At 42.8% G+C, this 22,812-nt stretch overlaps 1 protein-coding gene across 1 annotated transcript in view; it reads left to right on the top strand.

Moving 5' to 3' along the window:
- LOC143297428 (lamin Dm0-like) overlaps positions 1-16,041 on the top strand; it is a 61,595-nt gene extending 45,554 nt beyond the window's left edge. The window contains exons 8-11 of the mRNA XM_076609778.1: positions 882-986; positions 1,849-1,965; positions 4,787-4,885; positions 11,546-16,041. Of these exons, the coding sequence (XP_076465893.1) occupies positions 882-986; positions 1,849-1,965; positions 4,787-4,885; positions 11,546-11,578 (354 nt within the window). The 3' untranslated portion in view covers positions 11,579-16,041. The remainder of the gene's footprint in view (positions 1-881; positions 987-1,848; positions 1,966-4,786; positions 4,886-11,545) is intronic.
- Positions 16,042-22,812: the final 6,771 nt, after the last annotated feature.

Here is a 22,812-nt window from a genome sequence, read left to right as displayed (position 1 = left end):
CCAGACCATCAACTCCCAGGCAAAAAGAAAACTTGCGCTGAAAGCTTTCATTTATTTTTTCCCAAGAGATCATGTTTGACAAAGCAAGGGAACAGAACCCAGTTTCTTAAGACTAGAGCTCTCAAATGGGGAGAAGTGTGGCCAAATTACTGAAGACTTGGATCAGAGAGCCTGCTTTTCTAACCAAGGGAATTGTGAACATCTAATTTCTTGACAGATCTTGTGGCATGGAAAGCACACTACCACAAAATCTTTCGAAAGGGACTTCATTCTGAGACATGTGGATCGACATGGAAGAAGAGACAAATCATTTACAAAAGGAATCCCTCTGGGACGCTTTTAACTATGTGTGCGAGTAAATGGAAAACAGCATCATTGGCGAAGACGGTGTAGAGCGTTTATCAAGGATATTTCAGTGTTCATTGCGGTGTGTGTGTGTGTGCAGGACGTTAAAGTGTTAATTGTTGTTTGTATGCAGGACGTTGCAGTGTTAATTGTGTGTGTGTGCAGGACTTTCCAGTGTTCACTGTGGTGTGTGTGCAGGTCATTTCAGTGTTCACTGTGGTGTGTGTGCGCAGGACTTTTCAGTGTTCACTGTGGTGTGTGTGTGTGTGTGTAGGACATTACAGCGTTCACTGTGGTGTGTGTGTGCAGGACATTTCAGTGTTCACTGTGGGGTGTGTGCAGGACTTTTCAGTGTTCACTGTGGTGTGTGTGCAGGACATTTCAGTGTTCACTGTGGTGTGTGTGCAGGACATTAGTGTTCACTGTGGTGTGTGTGCAGGTCATAAGTGTTCACTGTGGGGTGTGTGTAGGACATTACAGTGTTCACTGTGGTGTGTGTGCAGGACATTTCAGTGTTCACTGTGGTGTGTGTGCAGGACATTTCAGTGGGGACATGGCAGCTGAAGCACCTAGCCGGGGAACAGGAAACCACTTTCAAGTTCCACCGCAGTCTGGTGGTGAAGGCTGGCAACACCGTCACTGTGAGTGATGAGTTATCATCCACTTGTCTGTCTGTGACCATCTTTGTTAGGTCTGTTCATGGATGACAGCCAGTCAGGATTGATCTGTAGTTTGATTGGTTTTCAAAGTTAGCTCACTATTCTTCATTGAACATGAGGAAGAGGAGAGGGACAAACATTTGGTAAATACCTCAGTTTTGATATCCCTCCACTTCTGTGCTTGGGGTGAGTCCTGTCAATGTCTTTAGTGTCAGCAGATTCATGAGGGTGCTGTTGTTGGAGGGACATGGTGGCGGTCTCCACTCTGGGAGGGACGCTCACTGAGTCTGGCTCCGGGACTAAGCCATTATTGTCGTTAGTAGGGGGCTTAGTAGGTGGTGTCCTAAGTATGTAGAATCAGAACAGGCACCATTGAACACCACCGAAGTGACTCAGCAGCAGTGCAGGGTCTCATCTGGTGTGTGGCCTCCTGGCGACCTAACATCGATGGTTCCCTGCGGACTGCCGACGCTGGAACTGTGACAGACGGACCCAGGTGTGGCCGTGTATGGGGGAATCTAAATGAGCGGCATGGGAGTAATGCCACTGAAACGGTGCAGATGATCAGGCAGCAAAAAAAAAAAAAAATTGGGTAAATAACTCCCGAAATGATAACATGAAAGGAGAATTCCTGACTTACTGCTGTCCAATAGCAGAAATGGATGAAACGTCCACATTTTAGACTTTACATTCTTCATGGCTTGTACTTAGGAATCAATATAAGCTCCCAGTGCCCCTTCACTCCAGACTTGATTCACCATGAGGAAGACCATATTCTCACTTGCTCTGTGACTGCGTTGCTGGCTGTTCAGTACTGATGTACATGACTGACTGTGTTCTGCAGGTGTGGAGTGCTGACTCAGAAACAACCCACAACCCCCCAAGTGACATCGTGATGAAAGGCAAGCGGTGGTTTGTTGGGGATGAGATGAAGACCTCGCTTTTTAACAATGAAGAAGAGGTGAGCTGCCGACAGTACATGCACCATGTGTTTTATGATGATCATATGGATATTTGTATTATGCCTGTCCTCGGTTGGAGACCACACTCTAAGCGCTTGACAAACATGGGGTCATTTGCACAACAGGCTGCCTACCCTGGTAGAGCCGACTGATGGCTGCCATTGGGTGCTCATCATTAGTTTCTTGTGTTCAGTTGGGTTTCAGTCATGCACACATACACGCGCATACAGACGTGTAACATTTTACGTGTATGACTATTTTATTTACACCCCTTGCCCCTCCCCACACACCTACATGTAGGCAGCCATTCTTTGCTTTCGGGGGTGTGCCTGCTAGGTATGTTCTTGTTTCCATATCCCACCGGACGCTCACATGGATTGCAGGATCTTTAACATACACATTTGATCTTCTGTGTGCATATACACATGAAGGTGGTGCAGGCACTAGCATGTCTGCTCATATGTTGACCTGGGAGATTGGAAAAATCTCCACCATTTACCCATCAGGCACTGTTAGCGAGATTCCAACCTGGGACCCTCAGATTGAAAGTCCAACACTTTAACCACTCGGCTATTAAGCCATCTAGTTTAGTATGAATGGGATAGAATGCGTATGATTACAGATCACCATATTCATACGGAGTGTTGTGTGAACTGTAAGGTGTGGAAAGAGAAGAATGACAGGACTGTCAACTTCAAAAAGATTAAAAAGTTTTTAAGTTTGGTCTGCAGTGTCTTCTAACGCATCTTTTCTTCAACTTTGATAGTTACGATCAACATGCTGATTTTTTTTTTTTTTTTAACCCAACCAAAGATTCAAATAAAGGACTGCCTGATGACATAGATGGGGTTTCTATCTATCAATAGAATCTAGAAAGATTCCCCAAACAAAAGCTATCAGTATCTGTCAGTATTTTTGTCAATGAACTCAATACAAACCGGGGGGAAAGTTCAAATATTTCACTGATGTAATGTGGCAGCGAAGTGTACACGGTTGTACTGACGAGTTAACTGGTCATATAGGCAGCCTAGGGGTTAAGGCTGCTCTGCTGTTATGCGTCAGTTGGGTCGAAATTTCTTGGCAGGGGGTGGGCTCTAGATCCTCCGTCATTTCCTTTTTCTGTTTTAATTTGATTTACTTCTTTTTCTTCTTTTTTCCCTTTTTCTTTTTTGTAACCGGATTGGCTTCAGATTCCTATATCTTTTGATATGTTTGAGGCTTTCTTAGTTATAAAGAGTATATACATCTGTGCGAGGAAATTCCTCTTTTGTATTACTCCTTTGTTTTCCAGCCTAATTTTCTTATCTGCCATTTCCATTTCTGCTTGATCACCTTGATTTTTTTTTTTCACCTGAAGTTATGGAAAGGAAAAAAAAAGTGTGTTTTATTTAAGTCTTGGGATGGTATTTGGTGGGCCTGAATTTATGCTAAACATAGTCATTTGATTTTTTTTTTCCCTGAACAGTAAGGTACGAAGTTGATAACTAGTTATTTGGAACTCATGTGTGTTTATTCTGTGTTTTAGACCTAAAGCATCAGTAATTTTGGAATGTAGTTTTCTTTTGTGGACTGAACTTTGAAGGTTGCATGATAACTGTCTTGATTTGACAGTTTGTTGGGAATGTACCTTCATGGGGATGCCAGGAACTCTCTCAATATACATAATATCCCCACATTCTGGAAAATTTTGTGCTGGAAAATTCCTCTTTTGTATTGCTGTATTTGTTTTCTGGCTTTTTCCATTTTGTGTCTGTCATTTTTTTTTTTTTTTTTTTTTTTTTTTTTTCCCCGTCTTGGATGTTTGAGGTGTCTGTTGACAATTTTTGTGTTGCATGTCGGTTGTTACATCTGATTTTGTTATGTATAATTATACATTGATGATATGTTCGTTTTGTTAATTCCGGTGAAAATTTGCCAGGGAGACCCCTCGATGTATTCCCTGCCGCAAGCCTCTCTTTGTGAAACATGCTCACTGACTGCTGGGATCTGCATGACATTAAAAGAAAGGCTCCCGAAACAGACAAAAGCTTGGGATGATAATAAGAATAAACAGCAGGAGTATGAATCAAAGCACCAGCATATGTACACAATGAAGCCTAGCAGACTTTCCTTGGCACACTGTTGAAATGAAGGAAGATGGCACCCAAGTGCTTGTGTGTGTGTACTGTGTTGGAAGGAGACCGAACAGAGGGGAGGTGGAATTGGAAAAGCAAAAAATGAACTTGTTGAGAGATCAGAAGTGATTGAAAGGTTCACACTCGTGAAGCACTCCCAACCTCAAGTGCGCAAGTTGTCCGTGGAAAGACGATGCAAGAAAAAAGGTTGTGTCAGAGGCAGCAGCAGGGAGGGCTCTGCTCTTTTAATCCTTGTTATCAACGGGCCCATGGGGTTCAGGCATGTGGACATTTTGAATGCAATTTTTTAAACATCAACACAAATGCAAATTATCACTCGATCAAAGATTTTATTTCATTTTATTATGCTGGCACCCTAAAGCACAGTTGGGCTCTCAGATGTTTTATGCCCGACTGGCACTAAAAAAAAAAAAAGTTAAATTAAAACCTTGGTGATAGCCTTGAGATGGCCTCAGTGGTCTGTGAGGTTCTAAGCAGCATGATATGATTTGGACGGTGTTGGCCAGTCAGAGGCATGTTCTTGGTTTATGTACAGGACTGTGTCTGTACTTTTGCCCATTTTTTTTTCTAGGTCTTTTGGGTTGATATTTACACTTTTTCACTTTAGTGGTTTGGCGGGAATTAAAATAACAAAGGTATCTTGATAAATAGATTGGAAATGCACATGTGTTCTGTTGTTGCGCAGGAAATGGCCACCTGTACCATGTCCAAGTCCTCACTACGCAGTGTCACCAGCTACACCCAGCGTCGTTCAGGCCCCCGTGATGAAGTGGATGCTGGAGAGGTATTGGTGGTTCTCTTAAACAGGTTTTTCACTACACATACTTCACCGTGACCCACTTGTGCAGACTCCAGCAGGGAGTCCCGATTCCTGTCCTGTGCAAACTACTATCTGCCTATTCTGTCTATTGATTCTTTGACACTCATGTTTTTGTATTTGACAGAGACTTGTATCAGGTCACAAACTTACTTAGCTCGTTTGGCCAATCGAGTTAAAGTATGGTGCTATCACAGTCGGAAGGGCTCTCTGCCTCAAGTTCTCTCACCAACAGGTACAGGTTCAGGTTCAGTATTTGGGGCAGAAATTAAGCCTTGTGGCCTTTCCATGCCTTCTCCAGTCGACCCCAGACCACACTACCACCTACACCTCCACTGGTGTCATCTCTGGGTTTGTTTACCCACACAAAGGTCAGTCGTGCAGTTTCCAGTAGTGAGTCGGGAAGCCCTCCCTCTAGGTAGGAAGGCAGGTGGACTGCTAGGGGACACGAACGCCCATACACATGCACACCCTTGTCCCCAACATCCAATTCAAGGGAGGCAACTTCCACTTCGGCACACCTGCCAGTGACCACTGCAGTTACCTCCCTTGCGCCTGCACCGCCCCTTGCCCATAGAGTAGGTACATGCACGGCCCATTGAACTTCAGCAGTGCTGGTTTCTTCTGCCCCACTGCCTAACTCTGCTGTTACCCAGACTAATATTGGCACTTCCATGTCGGAGTGCCTCTTTATAACTTGATCCTGCCGCTCGGCAGTGCTTGGGCCAATCTTGTCTGTCCCTTTATCCGTCAACACACAACAGCTGAAGGTCAGCCCTCTTGCAGGAGCTGTTCATGAGGTTGGACTGCCGTTCAGCTCCAGGGGACGCACACAGCAAGCCGATGGACTTTGCCACCCCCTTGTCCACAACACTGGCTGATGGCTCCGTCATGCCACAACCGTCTCACATCCGATAGCGACCGATTTGGGTAGGGATACCCACAGCATCAAGGGACATAATTATTCCCCTTGAGGCTGTATTCACCTGTGTTGGTTACGACGGCATTGAACCACAGACTCCCACACGCAGCATGACACTCCTCCCTCTACAGCGAGAAACATCACTCCAGGGGATATGTGCTCTAAAGACACCATCCTTTTTGCCAATTATCACCGCCAAGGGAGGCAACTCCGCATTTGTAACCTAGGCGGTTGGTGATGTAGTCACTTCCCTTCTGCCTACACAGCACATCACTCCTGCCCCCTTTACTGATCACCAGCGATGTTTTTTCGCATTCTCATTGGGTCTTGCTGCCCATTTGTGGGCTTTACATAACTTTGCACAGCAGCTGCACCTTCTTGCTGTTTCTCAGGCTATATTCCACTGAACTTTTGGGTTCTTCATCACACACACACACACACACACACACACACACACTTGCACAGTTCTCTGCAGGCAACCAATCCAAATACCATAAATCACAATATTTTCCTTTCTGTTCATTATGATTTATTATCAAAATCAACGACGACAAAAAAAAAACATATGAATATATATGTGACACCGCACGCGAAAATCATGGATAAGTCACTGGAGTAAATTTCACGCAACACGCTGTGAAAGTGACATGTGTTTCACATGGCCTGTACTTCCTAGCTGACCATGCCATTAATGGAATAGGATGTCGGTCTTCTCCTTCCTAGTTTTTCAGGCCAAAAGACTGCCTAGAACAATGCTAGCTTTGCACTGATGTTGTCATGATCAGTTTCACACAGGATATACATCCCAGCTTACCCTTCCATTAATGGATGTAGGCCTTCGCCTTCCAAGTTTTATCAGGCCTAAAGACTGCCCACTGGGCAGTTGACAATCAGGCCCTACGCTCAGCATGGGGTACACTTCTTACTTGCTTAATGGCATGGTCAGCTAGGTTGGGTTACGCTGCTGGTCAGGCATCTGCTTGGCAGATGTGGTGTAGCGTATATGGATTTGTCCAAATACAGTGGCGCCTCCTTGAGCTACTGAAACTGAAACTCAACCCAAGGTCCATCCCTCCCACTCCTCACCGGTAACAGAAAGCCTGGGTAAAAATTGCGTTCCCCTATGCTTAAATCTATGGAGACGTAGTTAAATAGTGCATGTAGTTTTCCTGTGACGGCAAATATGGGCATATTTGAAAAATTCAACACACTTTCACACAGAGACAAAGACATACAAATTATACACTCAGAAGAAACACATGCTCACGCATTCACACACGTACACGCACACAACTGATCACACGCACAAACGGATAACACCACATGCACATACATATAAACCCTACTTACACACATAGAGAGAGATAGAGACAGACAGACAGACAGAGAGAGACTGAGACAGACAGAGAGAGAGAGAGAGAGAGAGATGACTCATAGCATCCTACACACACAGAGAGATATTCAGCCACACAGGTACATGCTGTTACAGAAAGGGATGGAAGGGGGTTGTAGCTGAAGACAGGGGAAAGGGGGGGGGGTGGGGGTAGTGAGGCTATCGATAGTAAAACTTCTTTATTTTTCTTCACTAATTGCAAATTAAACCTTAAATCACTATTAAAAAGGTATGGGTCATGCATGACCCACACGAGCTTTCGAGGGGTGACCACGTTTTTTCCTCTTTAAAAAGCATGGGTCATACACAACCCACACAAGCATCCGTGTGTAGTTAAAACGCCACCTTTAATTACTCATTAACTAATTAATGATTTTTTTTTTTTTCATTTTTTGGCAAAAGTTGACCTTTTAGGTGTCAGAAGCATTTCTGAAATTTCGTACAAAAATGTCAAGAACTGGCTGAGATATTTGCGTTTTTGTACCCTTCTGGGTCGTGTATGACTCACGATAGCCAGTGAAGGTTAAATGCTGCTAAATATTTTTAAAAAATATTTTAAATTGTCACTAAATACTGAAAAACAAAAAAATTTGAAAAATATGTATGCTGTACTCACCAGGCATGTCATATCCATCAGCTAATCCACAAGGCAGCATAAGATGTTTTTCTTACACAGTAAGGTTCCCTGATTCTCATGAACCAGTTTAAAGTCAAGTGTTGAAAAACAAACTGTTTAAAAAAAAAATAAAAATAAAAAAAGATCACAACACTGGAAAGACAGAAAAAGCAAAACCATACAAATCCATCACTTGGAAGAAAAAAAAAGGAAAAAAATCTATTTACACATTTCTGCTGCAGCTAGATCATTATTTGCTGTAGTCCTCGACTGTGTGGAACACCTCAAAGCATGGAACAACACAGAGGGGCACTTTACACTGTTTGCACATGATTGTGGTGGCTTTTTTTTGTATGTGTTTTTCACCTCTTGACGTGACGCTCCTTTTGCTTTGTGTTTGGCGTGACACACCTTGCACCCTCCCTGTGCTATCCTGGTCTGCTGCTCCTTGGTGGGTGGAATGTTAGCAGGCCAGTGACTGCCTGGCCTCAGTCTCCCCACGTCTGTTCCTGTGTCTGGCAGATCTCCTCCTCATGCGTGTAAAGTGTTTTGAATTTCTGTAACAGACAGTGCTGTCATAAGAAAAAAGGAAGAAAAGCTTTTGCATATACTGAAAAAAAGGGCAAAAAAAAACAACCACCAAATGCAAAATAAACATCAGTAATATTACACAGCATATACACATGCATAATAATTAAGGGGTGACAGTATAAATAACACACATGCACAGACACACACCCACACAATTTAATAAGTGCACACACAGAAAATGATAATTTTACATTAATCTATACAAATTATTCATTAAAAATTGTAAAAATCAACATTATTTACACAAGAAATAAATTAACAAAGTATCAAATTGTAAACACACTCACCTCAACAGGAGTGGACGTGTCTGGAAAGTCAGTGAGAGTCCTGGGGTCCCAGTGAAAGGTGCAGCCAGTGGGAAGTTTGTCAGGTCTTTTACCCACTCATACAAATACTCTTGTTCCTCATTGTCAATATCTACAGTCATCGAGTCATCTTGTCTTGCAGTATGGCCATCACTAGTGTCACTGTTGATTTCATGCGGTTAACAGTCAAAGGGAAATAACTCAGTTTTTCTTAGACTGATCCCTCAAGACAGCCTGATTAGTTTCCCTTTAATTGAACACTGCTGAGTGTATGAAAAAAAATTCCGCGATCCGCCAAATCCTACACTACAGCATGTCATTCTGAGTGGGCAGAGCACCGGCGCATCTCCAGTGAGTTAAGAGGAATGGCATGTTGATCAAGGGGAATGATTCTCCCACAGCACAACAAATCGTTTGCTGGCCACAGAGGCACACCTTTGTGCCCTCTCGTACCAGCACAGTAGCCGCCGCTTTTTGGTCAGTCAGTTCGGCCCGCCATCCTGCTTGAACATTAATGCCGCATCAACTCCCAAAACCATTGGTGTTGGAAAATGATTTCCCATCCTGGTCTTGCATGCCTGACCCTTTTCAGTTTTGACACAACCACTGCAGTGGTTACAAAGAGGGTCAGTCTCCGCATACACTTCTCCAACGGATCTTGCTGCAACAAAGGCCATTAGCTAGGTGGCAGCACACAATACCGGCCTACTCTGTTCTTTAAGCCGGCATCATCCCTATTGCGATGCTTGTTCCCACTGTCTCCAGAGTTTTCACTCTCTGCACTACAGGCAGCCCCTCTTTAACTCCTCATGCAGGCCCCTCATTCACAGGGTCACTTCCTGTTTCCCCTATCGCCCAACACAGTGTTGGCCCCCCACAGGGGCTTCTCACAGAAAGGTGGATACTCTGGCACGTCCCCTGCCTACAAGCCCCGTCTTGCCAGTGGGACAACCCTGAGGTGTTTACGGAGCCTAATTCTTCAGCCTGTCTGAGGATGACTTTGTTGTCACTGTGGCAGCAAGCACCATGTCTTTCAGGCACACGGTTGCCCCACAAGACCATGTCACACCCGTCTGGCTTCCTTACATTTCAGCAGAACCTCCTTGGTGGCCCACCACAAGAAGAGACTCAGGCAACAGGCCAGTGTTGCTTTTTGTAGCTAAAAAAAAAAAAAGGAGAGGGGACGGGGCACCCATCACATGTCAGCTCACATGGAGGAGCTCACAGATAAGCCGGTCACGCCTAAGGCAAGCACAACATCCTGGTGGGCTGCCTCCATCTGGGGCCACAGATGCCTTCAAACACAATTATCTCTTTCCCAGTTGGCCCACAACCGATGTTGACTCGTCGCATCAGGCCACATGCACCTTGCATTGAGGTTCAGCCTCCGCCTGCCCTCTTACATTTCTCAAGGCCTTCATGATAAACTGTCTGTCCTGTTACATTTCTCAAGGCCTTCATGATAAGCTGTCTGTCCTGTTACATTTCTCAAGGCCTTCATGATAAGCTGTCTGTCCTGTTACATTTCTCAAGGCCTTCATGATAAACTGTCCGCCCTCTAGCTCAAACCCCACAGGGTACACTTTGCCACCTCTCACTTTGATTGGAAAGATTCGACACTAGTTCATCAGTTGACTCCTTGACCATTGACCACTCTTGAGAGATTAGCAAGACATCTCTGTCTCAAAGGACAATCGATGTGATTAAAGGCATGTATGCAGACGTAGGGTTTGGACTTACTCCTCCTCAGCCAGTTCACGAAGTGAGGGCATGGTCCTCATCTCTCACCTTGCCCACTCAGGAAAAACCCTGCTGCTTTATTGATTTCTACCTGAGAGACGTCTCACACTTCAGCAAGGATGGCTCAAGCCATCGCCGGGCACAGACAGTAGAACAGGTGAGAGGGTGCTAGTCAGGGTTGCAAAAGGGAGGTAACCTACTTCAGGAGGTTATCGGTCGTAGCTACTTTAATTTTCTCTGCATAGGTGGGTAGTAGTTTGCACAGGACAGGAATCAGACCCCTACCGGAGTCTGCACTAGTGGGTCATGGTAAGTATGTTAGATAAACATAATTTTAGGGGGGGGAATTCCTTTATGTTGGGGACATTTGGTCAGCAGAGAGGCTATTACTGAAGTCAATACTTGTAGGAATATTTAACATGCTCATTCTCTGTCTGCTCAAAAGAGATCTGGCATACGTGAGAGAGGTCAGTATAATGCATAGTTTATACAACATATTATTGTTCAAATTGAATTGTAAATAGCCAAACATTGAAAAATCTGTTTGATTTCTTATTCATTTACTGACCCAACAGTAGTCAGTAACAATAATATGGTAACAATATTAGACATTTTATTGTTTCAAATGAGGTGCACAAAAATAGGTGCTACATTCCCCACTATCCCCAGTCTCATATGAACATGCACCCCCATGCACATAGATTTGTCTTGTGATCAGTTAAAAATATTTGGGGTCCCATGGACTCTTCTGCCATAATTCTAGGATGTTCCAGACAATCCTTCAGATGGTCACTCTTGTGATGCACATTCTGTTCAAATCTGCATTGAGACACATAAAAAGGCAGGCATACAACTCTCCTTTATAACACATTATCCAAGCCAGACTGACGCTCTTGTGCACGGTTTTTATTGATCAGTTGTTGTTTTTTTTTAGAATGTCCCAGAGACCCTTGCATATTATTTTATTTGCAGTGCATCATTTCCATGTTCAAACCTTCAGGGACTCATATTTCTGTGTTACCAGAAGCTGTGGTGATGGGAAATGTTTTGTCTGTTGCAGGGTCCTGACAGGGAGAAGTGTGCCATCATGTGAACATGTGCACACGCCGTTGAAACAGTGCTGCACTAGTGATTGTAGTCTGTGGACAAATGCCAGCATTATGTGCCAGGTTTTGACTGAACAACTGACTTGTGCACATTTAGGACCAAATTTTTAACAGTTAAAACAGGGCAACATTGTATAAACTTGAAGAAAGAGACAAGTATAAACTTTTATGCAGTGAAAAGTTTGCTTTTAAAAGCGTTGGATGTGCTCAGTTTGTCATTCTCCTATCATGCAGGCCTTTTGACCTGCCTGTTCCAGTTTAGTGTTCATTTAATTGGCAATTAAACAAGAGGCAAGAAATAAAGGGTTTAAAAAAAATCTCTTTTGTTTGAAAAAGTTAGAATAACAGAAGTGTAGAACACAAATTAAACCATTTTAAGGCCTGTATTTGGTTCATGGAACATTATTTGGCTGTGTTTGTTGTGGTGTTTGTGTGGTTACTGCCATTTCCTGGCTGGAAGCAGTGACTGAAGACTAAATGATTTTTCCAGTATGGCTGTAAGAGTATTTTGTCAGGGATAGCTATTCTCAGGACCTAGGTTACAGCTCTTAATAACAGAATGGTAAAATCATGCATTTCCTGCTGAAAAGAAAACCAGATGGCTGTCTTGTTAACATCACCACACCATTTGTCACTTTCATCTTTTTATCTTGTTTTAAATCATACTTTTTCGTTGATTTTAAGGGTTTGCTGTGAATATGAAAGATTCAGACTCAAAGACAACAGTATTGTTCCCCAATTATTGGATTTTATTTGGTATACAGTTTTGAGAGTGTTTGAATATCATGAGCAGAAATTGACAGCATTAACAAGTTGGAAGATGTGGAATATGGATAATTCCTTCACTGCCCACCGAACTCTTCCTATAGGCCTGCTGGATATTGGAAATTTCATGCTACATGTATTGGCCTTTTGACCCGATGTAATGTCTGTAATCATAACTCGCTCTTTTATGTACATGCCACTCTATTGTCCTTGGTTGAAAAGTTAGTTAAAAAAAAACAACTGTTTGGTTGTTTTTCTTGCTGGCCTTTTGCTTTTTAAGTAACTACCTTTCTCTTTAAGAGGGATAGGAAGTACACCCCCCCCCCCCTCCCCGCCCCCTCAAATCGTAGTTGTTAAGCAAGGATTTTATAAAATCATAAATGCCTACTTTCCTAGAATATCCAGAAAAACACAATAGCCTTAAAAACGGTGACAGTTTCAGATGTTACAGCTGCAAATTATGCTTTATGGAAAAGGAAAAACACATGAAAATCCAGATTTATGGATCTTTCCTTAGGGGTGGACAAAACCTGACAGCAGATTGATGGTTGAAATTTGAAGAGTGTACGTTTGTCCTGAAAGGGCTACAGAAGAGCTGACTTTAAGAGAAAGTGCTCAGCTGAAGACACGGCTAGCTGTCCCATGAAAATGTGTGGGACTGATGAAGATGGAATGAACCTTGCTGCGAAAAAAGCCACAACAAATTCAACCATGTCAGACCACAAGGAAGAATTCGGTGAATGGTAGCCATGTTTACTACGGAAAAGCATGAAAATTCTTGAAAATTTCAGTTTATTTCTGATTTTTACATTATCTGTTCTTGATTTGAAGATTTTTTAGGAAGGCATGTATGTAGAAGGCTGGAGAATGTTGACAGCTCTTGACATGGCTTCAGCTTTTTGTTTTGCATGGCAGTAGTTGTGAATTAAGGCAGAGGAGACTTGAATAAGCACTGTTTACCAGTGAAACTGTGTGTATATACCACCAGCGGCTTTGGAAATGTTGACCCATCACTGTCTGCTCCAATGTGTTGGAGATGTAGTTTTGGCCATTCCTGTCTGTGTTTTGCTTTCATTGTTTCAACCTGGCTATTCACACCCATCTTGTAATGCTTTAGGGAGGGGAATGAAAACTTGTTTGGTGAACAGCTTTTTGTTTCATTTTATGTTTTGTTGTTACAATATGTGCTCATCCCTACTAATGGTCATAATAAACTTGTTTGATGCTTGGACAAACAAAATATTTGTGCTAGTTTTCTAAATGCTGGCTTAATTTTTTAAAACATTAAAAGTTACTCAGATTTTCTGTTGCTTGCTCAGTGTGATTTTATTTGCTCTTTGTTCTTTCCTGATTTATGTTTTCCAAAATATCTTTTCATTTACACAAGGAAGAGTTGACCACTGCTTTGTGTTTAAGTGCTTGCTGGTGTTAAGCTCACAGGTGCTTAAGCTAGTGTTGGGAAAGGGTACTCAGTGTTTTGTTGGGCATATAATGTAATGATATGTAACAAGTTTCAAATCAAAAATTAAATTTGGAAGTGCTGAGATCAGAAGACGCACAGGAGATCCACAAGTGGTCGGTCAGTGAAGTCTCAGAAAATTGGGAGTGCTTTTTGCATTCATCAGTAGTCTCAAACCTGAGCACGCATGTTAACAGACTTTAAAAACATTTTGATAAATTCTTGGATATTAGTATTATATATTGTATTCTCTGATACGTATATTGACAATTTTGATTTTGACTGCACAGAATCTCTGACTGGAAAGTAGTAAGAAATGGCAGATGAAATGTCCAGAGAGGAATCAAAGCAGGCAGCAATTACCTCATTTGTCCATTGTGGTCATAAAGGTCTGTAGCATGGGGCGGTCCCAAGCTCATCACAGTGGGGGGTGTTCTCTGTGGCTGGTTTTGTGGGCTTCACGGCTTCATTCCTCCCTCAGTGGCATGGGCCTTGTAAGCATTGCAAGTATAGATCAGTGGTGTCAGTTTTGTTTGGTTTTACTTTCTGCTGTAATCTGTGAGGATGTCAGGGCAGGGGTCATTCAGTATAAATAGCACCCCTGCCTTCTGGGAATTATGTGCTGGAAATTTCCTCTTTTCTATTGCTCTCTTTGTTTCTGCCTTTTTTCTTTCTTCACTGTTGTCTCCCTTTTCTGCCTTCCCAGTCCATTCCCCTTTCTTTTCTCAAGCAAGCCTGGACACTTTTTTCTCTGACTAGGTAGTGAAATTATAAACACTGAGATGGGCACTAACTGTTCATTCTGCAGTGTGATTTGCATACATAGCCTTTTTGTAGCATTTTTTGTTTGGCTTTGAAGTTGTTAGTTGTTTCTTTCCATTTTAACGATTTTTTTTTAATCTGGAGACGATAAATCAAGCGGAAGGGCTGACATCCTCAGCACAGCCTAGTCTTAATTTTCTCTAGGGAGCCATAAATTGTGTTTCGTGGGTTTATCTTTGTTTTTTTTTGGTATGTGTGTGTGTAGATGTGACAGTTTTGTGTTGATGCAGTTGAGCGTTTGTATGGTTGGACAGTCCTGATATGGCCCTCTGTGGTCAGCTGGACAATAAGCAACAAGAACAAAAACAATCAAATCAGTAAGGGGACAGTAAGTCATTATTTCTTGGCAGCTGAGTTTTGATCCTAAGTACATCGTTCATCTCTGTCCTCTTTTCATTTTTCTATTTCTTTTCTTTTTTGAGAAGATTGACCACACAGGTATTAGTTTTACCATTGACATCATTGAGGTCCCAAGGGAAACTGTATTCTTCATGTTAGGGAGTCAAGCAAAGGGATGCATGTTTCTCCTGCATGTTACGTGGGTTTTCATTCCCCTTGTTTCTTTGTGTCACTACCTATCTTTCATCACCTCTACAGTCTATGGAATGGTACAAAGATTTGTATTTATTTTTTTAAGTAACACTGATTTGCTCTGAGGTAGATTTTCCTTTTCACATTTTTATCCTTCTAGTCTCATTGACATAAATATATACTGAGTGAAACAGTGCAAGCATTTGAGATCTGTCTGTAATAAATGATGGCTTGGGACAACTGAATGTGGAGTTTCTTCCCTTCACTTCTTTTATATTTGACATTCTTGGTGACAGCTGTTTGAAAAATCCTATGAGGCAAGACAGAGAAGGAATGCCTTGCCAACTCTGCACTTTGGAGTCCAGTTTGTATCTTTGCACTTATGAGTTCAACATGTGTTTTGATATGATTACTTGCAAAATAGTCGTCAGTCCTTTTGCTTCCTTCTCTTGGAGTTTGATTTCCCACACCTGCTTAACACCCGCCTAACACAGTGAACAGGGCAGGTTTGAATTGTGTGTTCAGTTGTCTAGTCAGTTTGCATTCAGCAGCAACTATAGGCCACACATTTGAATTTGTGACAAGAAGTTGACAGTTGTGGAAAATTTACGGAAGTGGCATAGATTACATAACAGTATTTCATTACCTGGCTACAGACAAGGTTTGACCAATGAGTTCTGAATGTAGTGGAAATTTTTTACTTGTTTGTAGTTGAGCCTGAATCTCGTGTGGACTACAGATTTCACATTCATATACCTGTTACATAAGAATACATAAGAATATGTAATCATTGTTTGTGTCCAATAGTTTTGATAATCCTATGATGTACGTACAATTTCTGTCAAGATGAATAAATGGATTTTCTTGAACATGGTGGCATTTGTATTGATACTTCATTCCACAGCTGGACCTTCTCGCCTATCTGCAAATTCAAGAAGGGAAGGGGGAATAGGTACCAAGTTTCTTACACTAACAAGTCACTGTCCCAACTCTCTGCATAAAAAGGAAAGTATTTGGCAAAGCCTTGACTGCTTGAAAGTGATATAACCAGTAACAGACACACCCCCTGCTCCCTCCAGTCATTCCCCTTTCCCCTTTCTTTCCTCAACCAACACACATGCTTGTCAGTGGAACAGAGACTACAGCTGAAGAGACCAGGTGGTCAGTTATATTGGTACAGTGCAACACACGCACACACACACACACACACACACACACACTCACTCACTCACTCACTCACACACACAAAGAGTTTAACACACAGAGTTGTATTTAAAGCAGTGCACATACATGAACTAACTCTTTCCTCCCATGTCCAGCCTGACTCCTATTCTGTCTGTCTGTCTCTCTTTCTCACATACACACACAGTTGCATTCAATACACACACACACACGCGCACATGAGACACGATTTTGAAAATCATGTCCACAAGGCTGACTTTACAGGTTTGGAAGCAAAAACACTTCAGTTTTGGAAGAATTGGACTGATTTTTTTGTCTTCTGTGGGTTGGAATACCTCAGTAGCATTGGTGGCCCGCAAGTGCAGATTTCATGGTTTGAAATTGAGAAAAACCTTCAGCTTCAGGGGGCTTCGCCCCCAGACCCCCACCAGGGGCGTTGCCCCATGGACCCTCACTGGGGGCCTTCTGCAAACCCCAGGCCCCCACCTTCCAGACTCAATCACAATTTCCCAATCTCATACCTGCACACAAAACATTAGCAAATAAAATTCAGTGTAGACGAAAACAGGAAAAAAAAAACCCAATATTAAATGAATAAACAAGCAAATGAAAATAGACACGCACGCACACATACATACACACACAAACGTGCACAGCAGATATGTAACAAATTTGCAGTCTCGCAGATATGAAAGCACAAACAGATGTACACAGGCCCAGCACTATGTACAAAAGCACACAAGCCCCAACACACACACAGCACACACACATTCTCCATCTCTCACGTTACCTCCCACTCGCGCACACGCACACATTCCTACATATCTCAGCTTCCACGGCACACACACGCCCATATCCCCCCCCCCCCTCCCCCCCACGCACACACATCTATAAACCCTTTCACGTACATATATTGCGTAGCTCCCACAATACAGGCAAACGCAGATCCCCACCCCCAATACACACGCAATCCTACATATCGCAGCTCCTACAATGCACACACACTCTCGCACATACAAATGCACACGCACCGAGCTCGTCTGACGCGCACACACACTTGCCATTGATTCCGGATTTGCCGCAATAGGGGTGGGAAAAGATATCTGGTGTCATGTGGCGTCCAGCGTGTTGCTCAGTCAACTGTATTTGGAAAATACCAGAGACTTCCGTTTTGAAGAAAACTGCGCAATTTTGGTTCGGAAAGGATGCCAGTATTTGATATGCAAAGGATCGTGCACTGCCGTTCATGCTAGGCATACGGTAACTCCCTCTATCTTTCTTTCTTGATAGGCGATCAGTGGTGTCATAGCCTTGTATCTCGTTTTGCAGGTACATCGGAAATCCTCAGAAAAGTCAAAGAATACTAAAAAGAACAGGTACAAGGCCATCACACCATCGATCGCCTCAAAGAAATAAAGGTAGTGAGAGGGAGCGGCCGTAAGTCTAGCATGAAAGGTAGAGCGCGATGCTTTGCAAATCAAATGAATATCGGCATCATTTCCAAACTAACACTGCGCAAATTACTTCAAAACGGAACAGAGTCTCTGTGGGCTTTTCCAAATACAATAGACTGAGCAACACCTAGACGTCACGTTCTTTTCCCATCCGGCCTCTTGCGGCCAATCAGTGGCAGCCTCTGTGCGTGTGTGTATGTGTATTTGTGTGTCTGTGTGTTTATGTGCGTGCGCGAGGGTGTAAGTGTACACATGTGTCAGGAGAGCTCTGTGCACGTGCGTGTGTGTGTGTGTGTGTGTAGAGGATGAGGTATGTGTGTGTATGTGTGTCTACACTGTGGGAGCAACGGAATATTGGAACGTGCGGGTGTGCATATATATATATATATATATGTGTGTGTGTGTGTTGGGAGGGGGGGGGGGATATGGGCGTATGTGTGTGTGCTTGTACAAGTAAGGATGTGGGTGTGTGTGTGCCGTGGAAGCTGCGATGTGTAGCCAAGAAATGAGTGTGTGGAGGAGGGGGGTGGTGCAGGGTAATGTGTGTGTGTGTGTGTGCGCGTGTTGGTCCTTTCATATCTGTGAAACTGCATGTTTGTTGCATATCTGCTATGCATGTGTGTATGTGCGTGTATGTGTGAACGTGTGTCAGAAGCAGGGTATGACTGTGTTTGGGATGCTCAATTCTTCTTGGAGAGGGAATCTTTCTGCAAGAATGTCAACATTGCTTTGAGAGATAGTTTTCAAAATCTATGGAGACATGCTCTAGAGGCGAGTAGTAAATGTTTGTTTTATCGAAATTTTAAAAGTGGATTTGGTAGAGAAAAATATATGTCAATTGCCTGATAATTAGCAGATACTGCGGAGGAAGTGGGGCTGGATCGGACACACCCTCAGGAAGCCAGCGTCCAGCATCACACGCTGAGCCCTGACCTGGAACCCGCAGGGAAAGAGGAAGAGAGGCCGGGCTCGCAACAGCTGGAGGCGAGATACCGAGGTAGAGCTGAAGCAGCAAGGGACCAACTGGACTAAAATGGCCAGAACAGCCCAGAACAGAGTGCGATGGCGAGGGGTCGTCGATGGCCTATGTTCCACCAGGAGCGATGGGCAAAATGAATGAATGATGCCTGATAATTACGTTATCAGCTTCTTCAGGTTTCGAAGTAGTAATCATAAGCTGGAAATATAAACAGGGAGACACAAAGGCATATCACGAGAGTTACGGCTTTGTAAGGTTTGTAACATGTCTGTGGTTGGTGGTTAGTTTCATTTTATAATGGAATGTCACAATTATGATCAGTTACGAAATAGGTATGTTCGTAAAAAATATTTGTCTCCAAAATCAGTTTTTAATTTTTTGTAATATGCTCAAAGGAGGCAAAAAAGTCATTTTAGCTGTAAGTAAGATGATTAGATTTGCAAATGTTGCCTAGTTATACTTTTGGAGTTAAAAGACATTTGTGTTTTCTCAACAGATGATTAGATTTGCAAATGTTGCCTATTTATACTTTTGGAGTTAAAAGACATTTGTGTTTTCTCAACTTTCATGCGATATTGTTGTGTATTTGGAAATGTTTGTTCTGGGCATGAAAAGATTATTTTGCAGTAATCCTCCATACTCCAATAGGAGTGAAAGGATAATTAAAACTTGAAACTTGTCTGCATGTTTTACATTTATTTGCTATTTATCTGTGTTTGTGTGTGTGTGCACGCGCGCGCGCGCGCGTAGACTTGACTTAAATCAAGATTCTGTGCTTTTTAAATATTTATTATTAGTAGTAGTATTTTTATGTGTTTATCTTTCTTTATATATGTAACTTTTACTTCTTTTTTTTTTCTTTTTCTTTTTTTGTTGTTGTTATTTTTACTTTATTTTATTTTATTTATTTTTAGTGTTATTTTTTGTTTGTTTATTTATTTAAAAAACAAATTATTATTTTATTTTATTTTAATTTTTTTCCTCAAGGCCTGACTAAGCCCGTTGGGTTACGCTGCTGGTCAGGGATCTGCTTGGCAGATGTGGTGTAGCGTATATGGATTTGACCGAACGCAGTGACGCCTCCTTGAGCTACTGATACTTTGCAGGTACTCTTTTACTTTTCTTTGGATTTCTTATTTTCTCATATGTAGACCGCTCGTTGTTGCATTGCCAGCTAGCTAGCTTGTCAGCGCGCTCGTTTCCCTTTACCCTGCATGTTCGGACCAGTATGACCATGTAAGCTTCGAAAGTTGCGCATTGCGTCATACCTCTCTGGGCTCCCCATTTCACTTGTTCATTTTTGTAAGGGGTTCATGGAGTCAGTCAGAATCATGGCATGTTGATTTCTAGGCGTATGAATAGATGACAGCCACTGGAGAGCATGTGTCACACCTTTGTTTATCCACCGAAAGAGGCTTGTTCATTGATAATATCGCTGAGCTGATCAGTCGAGGAAGGGCGTGGGTTAGTTGCTTCTGCTGTTTCGGTGTTTTGTGTGCAGTTGTAACAGTCAGTTCAGGAAAGCAGTTATTTCCGAAAATGTCACAAAATTTCATGAAGACATTTCCAAAAATGACTGCTGGCACTAATGAATATTTGCAAATAGGTAACCATCTCATTCTGCCTGAAATTCCGAGAAATGTTCAAATGGGGAAAGATTCGGTTGATTGCATCAACCGGTTACCCCAGTAACAGCGGCTAGGCCGTTGCGATATAATGAACTGTTGTCAGTGAACAACTATGAGGAGCTGTTTTGTTAAGCTGATTGACATTTCGTCAGTCGGTAGGCTTTCCAGAAACCTGCATGCTGACTTAGAATCTTTTACCGCAGCAGAAACGCTGCATAACCGGTACACGCAAAATGGAAATAAGGTATACGCACCTTCGAGGCAAAAGGGAAATGTCAGTTTCTCCGATCCATACCAGTGGTCATGACTTGACTTGACTTGTACGACGTTTGAGGCCCCGTTAAAAGGCTTGTTCGTCGTTCTGTGCATATTAACTACTTCTCAGCATGCGTGGCTGGCGTATGGAGCAATAGTGAAGGCCGGTCTTAGTTCACCTTATAATCTTGGTCATTACAAAGTGGGCAATTTTTTTTCTAGTGGCAATCGAGTCGATTCTTAAGAGTTTATGGAAGGAGCAGGTACGACGTTGTTGGGCAAACTGTTCCAAACAACCCTGTTTGAGAACAAATTTCCTCTGATGTTGAGCCTGTGTCGGTTTTTCTGGAGTTTGAGGCTGTGCCCTCGTAGATGTCTTCCGCAGGCAAGCTCAAACTTCGACAGTTTGACTTTGTAACAACCCTAGAGGTATTTGCACACCTCAGTCATATCCCCTCGGTGACGTCGATGGTCTAGGCTTGGCAGTATCAGGATTTTCAGTGTCTCCTGATATGGTTTATCCTTCAGGGATGACAACAGCTTTGTTGCTCGGCGCTGCACATCCTCTATTTCGCTGCACAATGTTTTCTGCTGTGGCTGCCAGGCACAGTGACCATATTCCAATAGTGGTAGGACAAAAGCCTTGTATAGTTGTACAAAGGATTGTTTGTCAGGTAGTCAAAGGATCATCGAATAATGCCAATAATTCTGTTTGCTTTTGCTGTAGACTGTGCGATCTGTTCCCTGAAGGATAGTCCACTATCATTACTGATTAAATACTCCTAGGTCCTTCTCGACCTGACTTTCTGCCAGAGTCAGTTGTGACTCACTTCCATTTGTGTCACTGGCTTTCATGTTGTATTTCGCACTGGCATCCGTCGGATTTGTTCCCTCCCAATTTGAGGACACAGCACTTCTGTGGGTGGAATCGGAGGTGCCATTTGTTTGTCCAGTTCTCAGTGTGGTTGGTCCAGATCATCCAGTTGGTCTTGAGGGCCTTGGTCAGTGTTGGTCCTGGCACAGAGCTTTGTGTCGTCAGCAAACTTCTGTACGTTGCTTTTCACGTTTCTAGGGAGATCGTTGCTGAAAATGACAAAAAGAATGGGACCAAGAATGCTGCCTTGAGGAATTCCACTGGTCACGTTTGCTTCTGATGAATGTGTTTCATTGACAACTACCTGTCGGTGTCTGCCAGTCAGGAAATCAGAGATCCAGTCCAATACTTTGCCCCGGATTCCAAGAGCTGCTACTTTTATCAACAGTCTGCTATGAGGTACTGAGTCAAAGGCCTTCTGGTAATCCATGTAGATGATATCTACACTGCCACCATCATCTAAGATTTTGGTCCACTCATCCATGGCTTCCATTAACTGTGTTATATAAGAACAGCCAGGTACAAAATCATGTTGTTCTCTGCTGATCAGTTGGTTGCGCAGTTGGTGCTCTATAATTTGTTCTCTTACTAGTTTCTCCATTATTTTGCAGACAATGCGGCAAGTTAGGCTAACTGGACGATAACTTCTGGCATGCAGTTTGCTCCCTTTCTTAAAGACTGGCGTTACAAATGCACATTTCAATTCGTCTGGGATGTGCCCACTGTCTAGACTCTTTCTAAAGAGATGTGCAAGAGGTTCTGCTAATTCGTCTGCTGATTTAGCTAAGATGATAAGTGGCAGTCCCTCCGGTCAGGTCCTGGTGCTTTGCCTGTGTGTAGACCAGCCAGTAGTTTCGTGACTTCTTCCATTGATATCTGAAAAATTTTGAACTTTTTGTCATGAGCGAATTAAGGAAGTACATTCGGAATGGAAAAAAGCACCTCAGTGACTGCAAACTGTCATCTGCTCTCTTTTTTACTCTCACTCACTTTCTCCCCCTCTGAGTCTCTCTTTCAGGATAGTGTAGCTCTGTCTGATCTGATATGTCCATTATGTAAAGACTCCTCATAAGAAAATAAGATACACTTTGTTCTTTCTATACATCTTGAAATCTCTTTCAGAGTTAATGTTAGGCATCATTTATTGACTCGGACTTTGCATCAGTGGTGTGTGTGTGTGTGTGTGTGTGTGTGTGTGTGTGTGTGTGCGCGCGCGCGAGAGAGAGAGAGAGTGAGGATAAATGAACATGCATTTTGAACAATGTCACAAGT

Source organism: Babylonia areolata, chromosome 22 (assembly GCF_041734735.1).
Source record: "Babylonia areolata isolate BAREFJ2019XMU chromosome 22, ASM4173473v1, whole genome shotgun sequence".
NCBI lineage: Eukaryota > Metazoa > Mollusca > Gastropoda > Neogastropoda > Buccinidae > Babylonia > Babylonia areolata.
The sequence above is the reverse complement of the archived record's forward strand: the minus strand, read 5'-3'. Positions and strand labels throughout refer to the sequence as shown.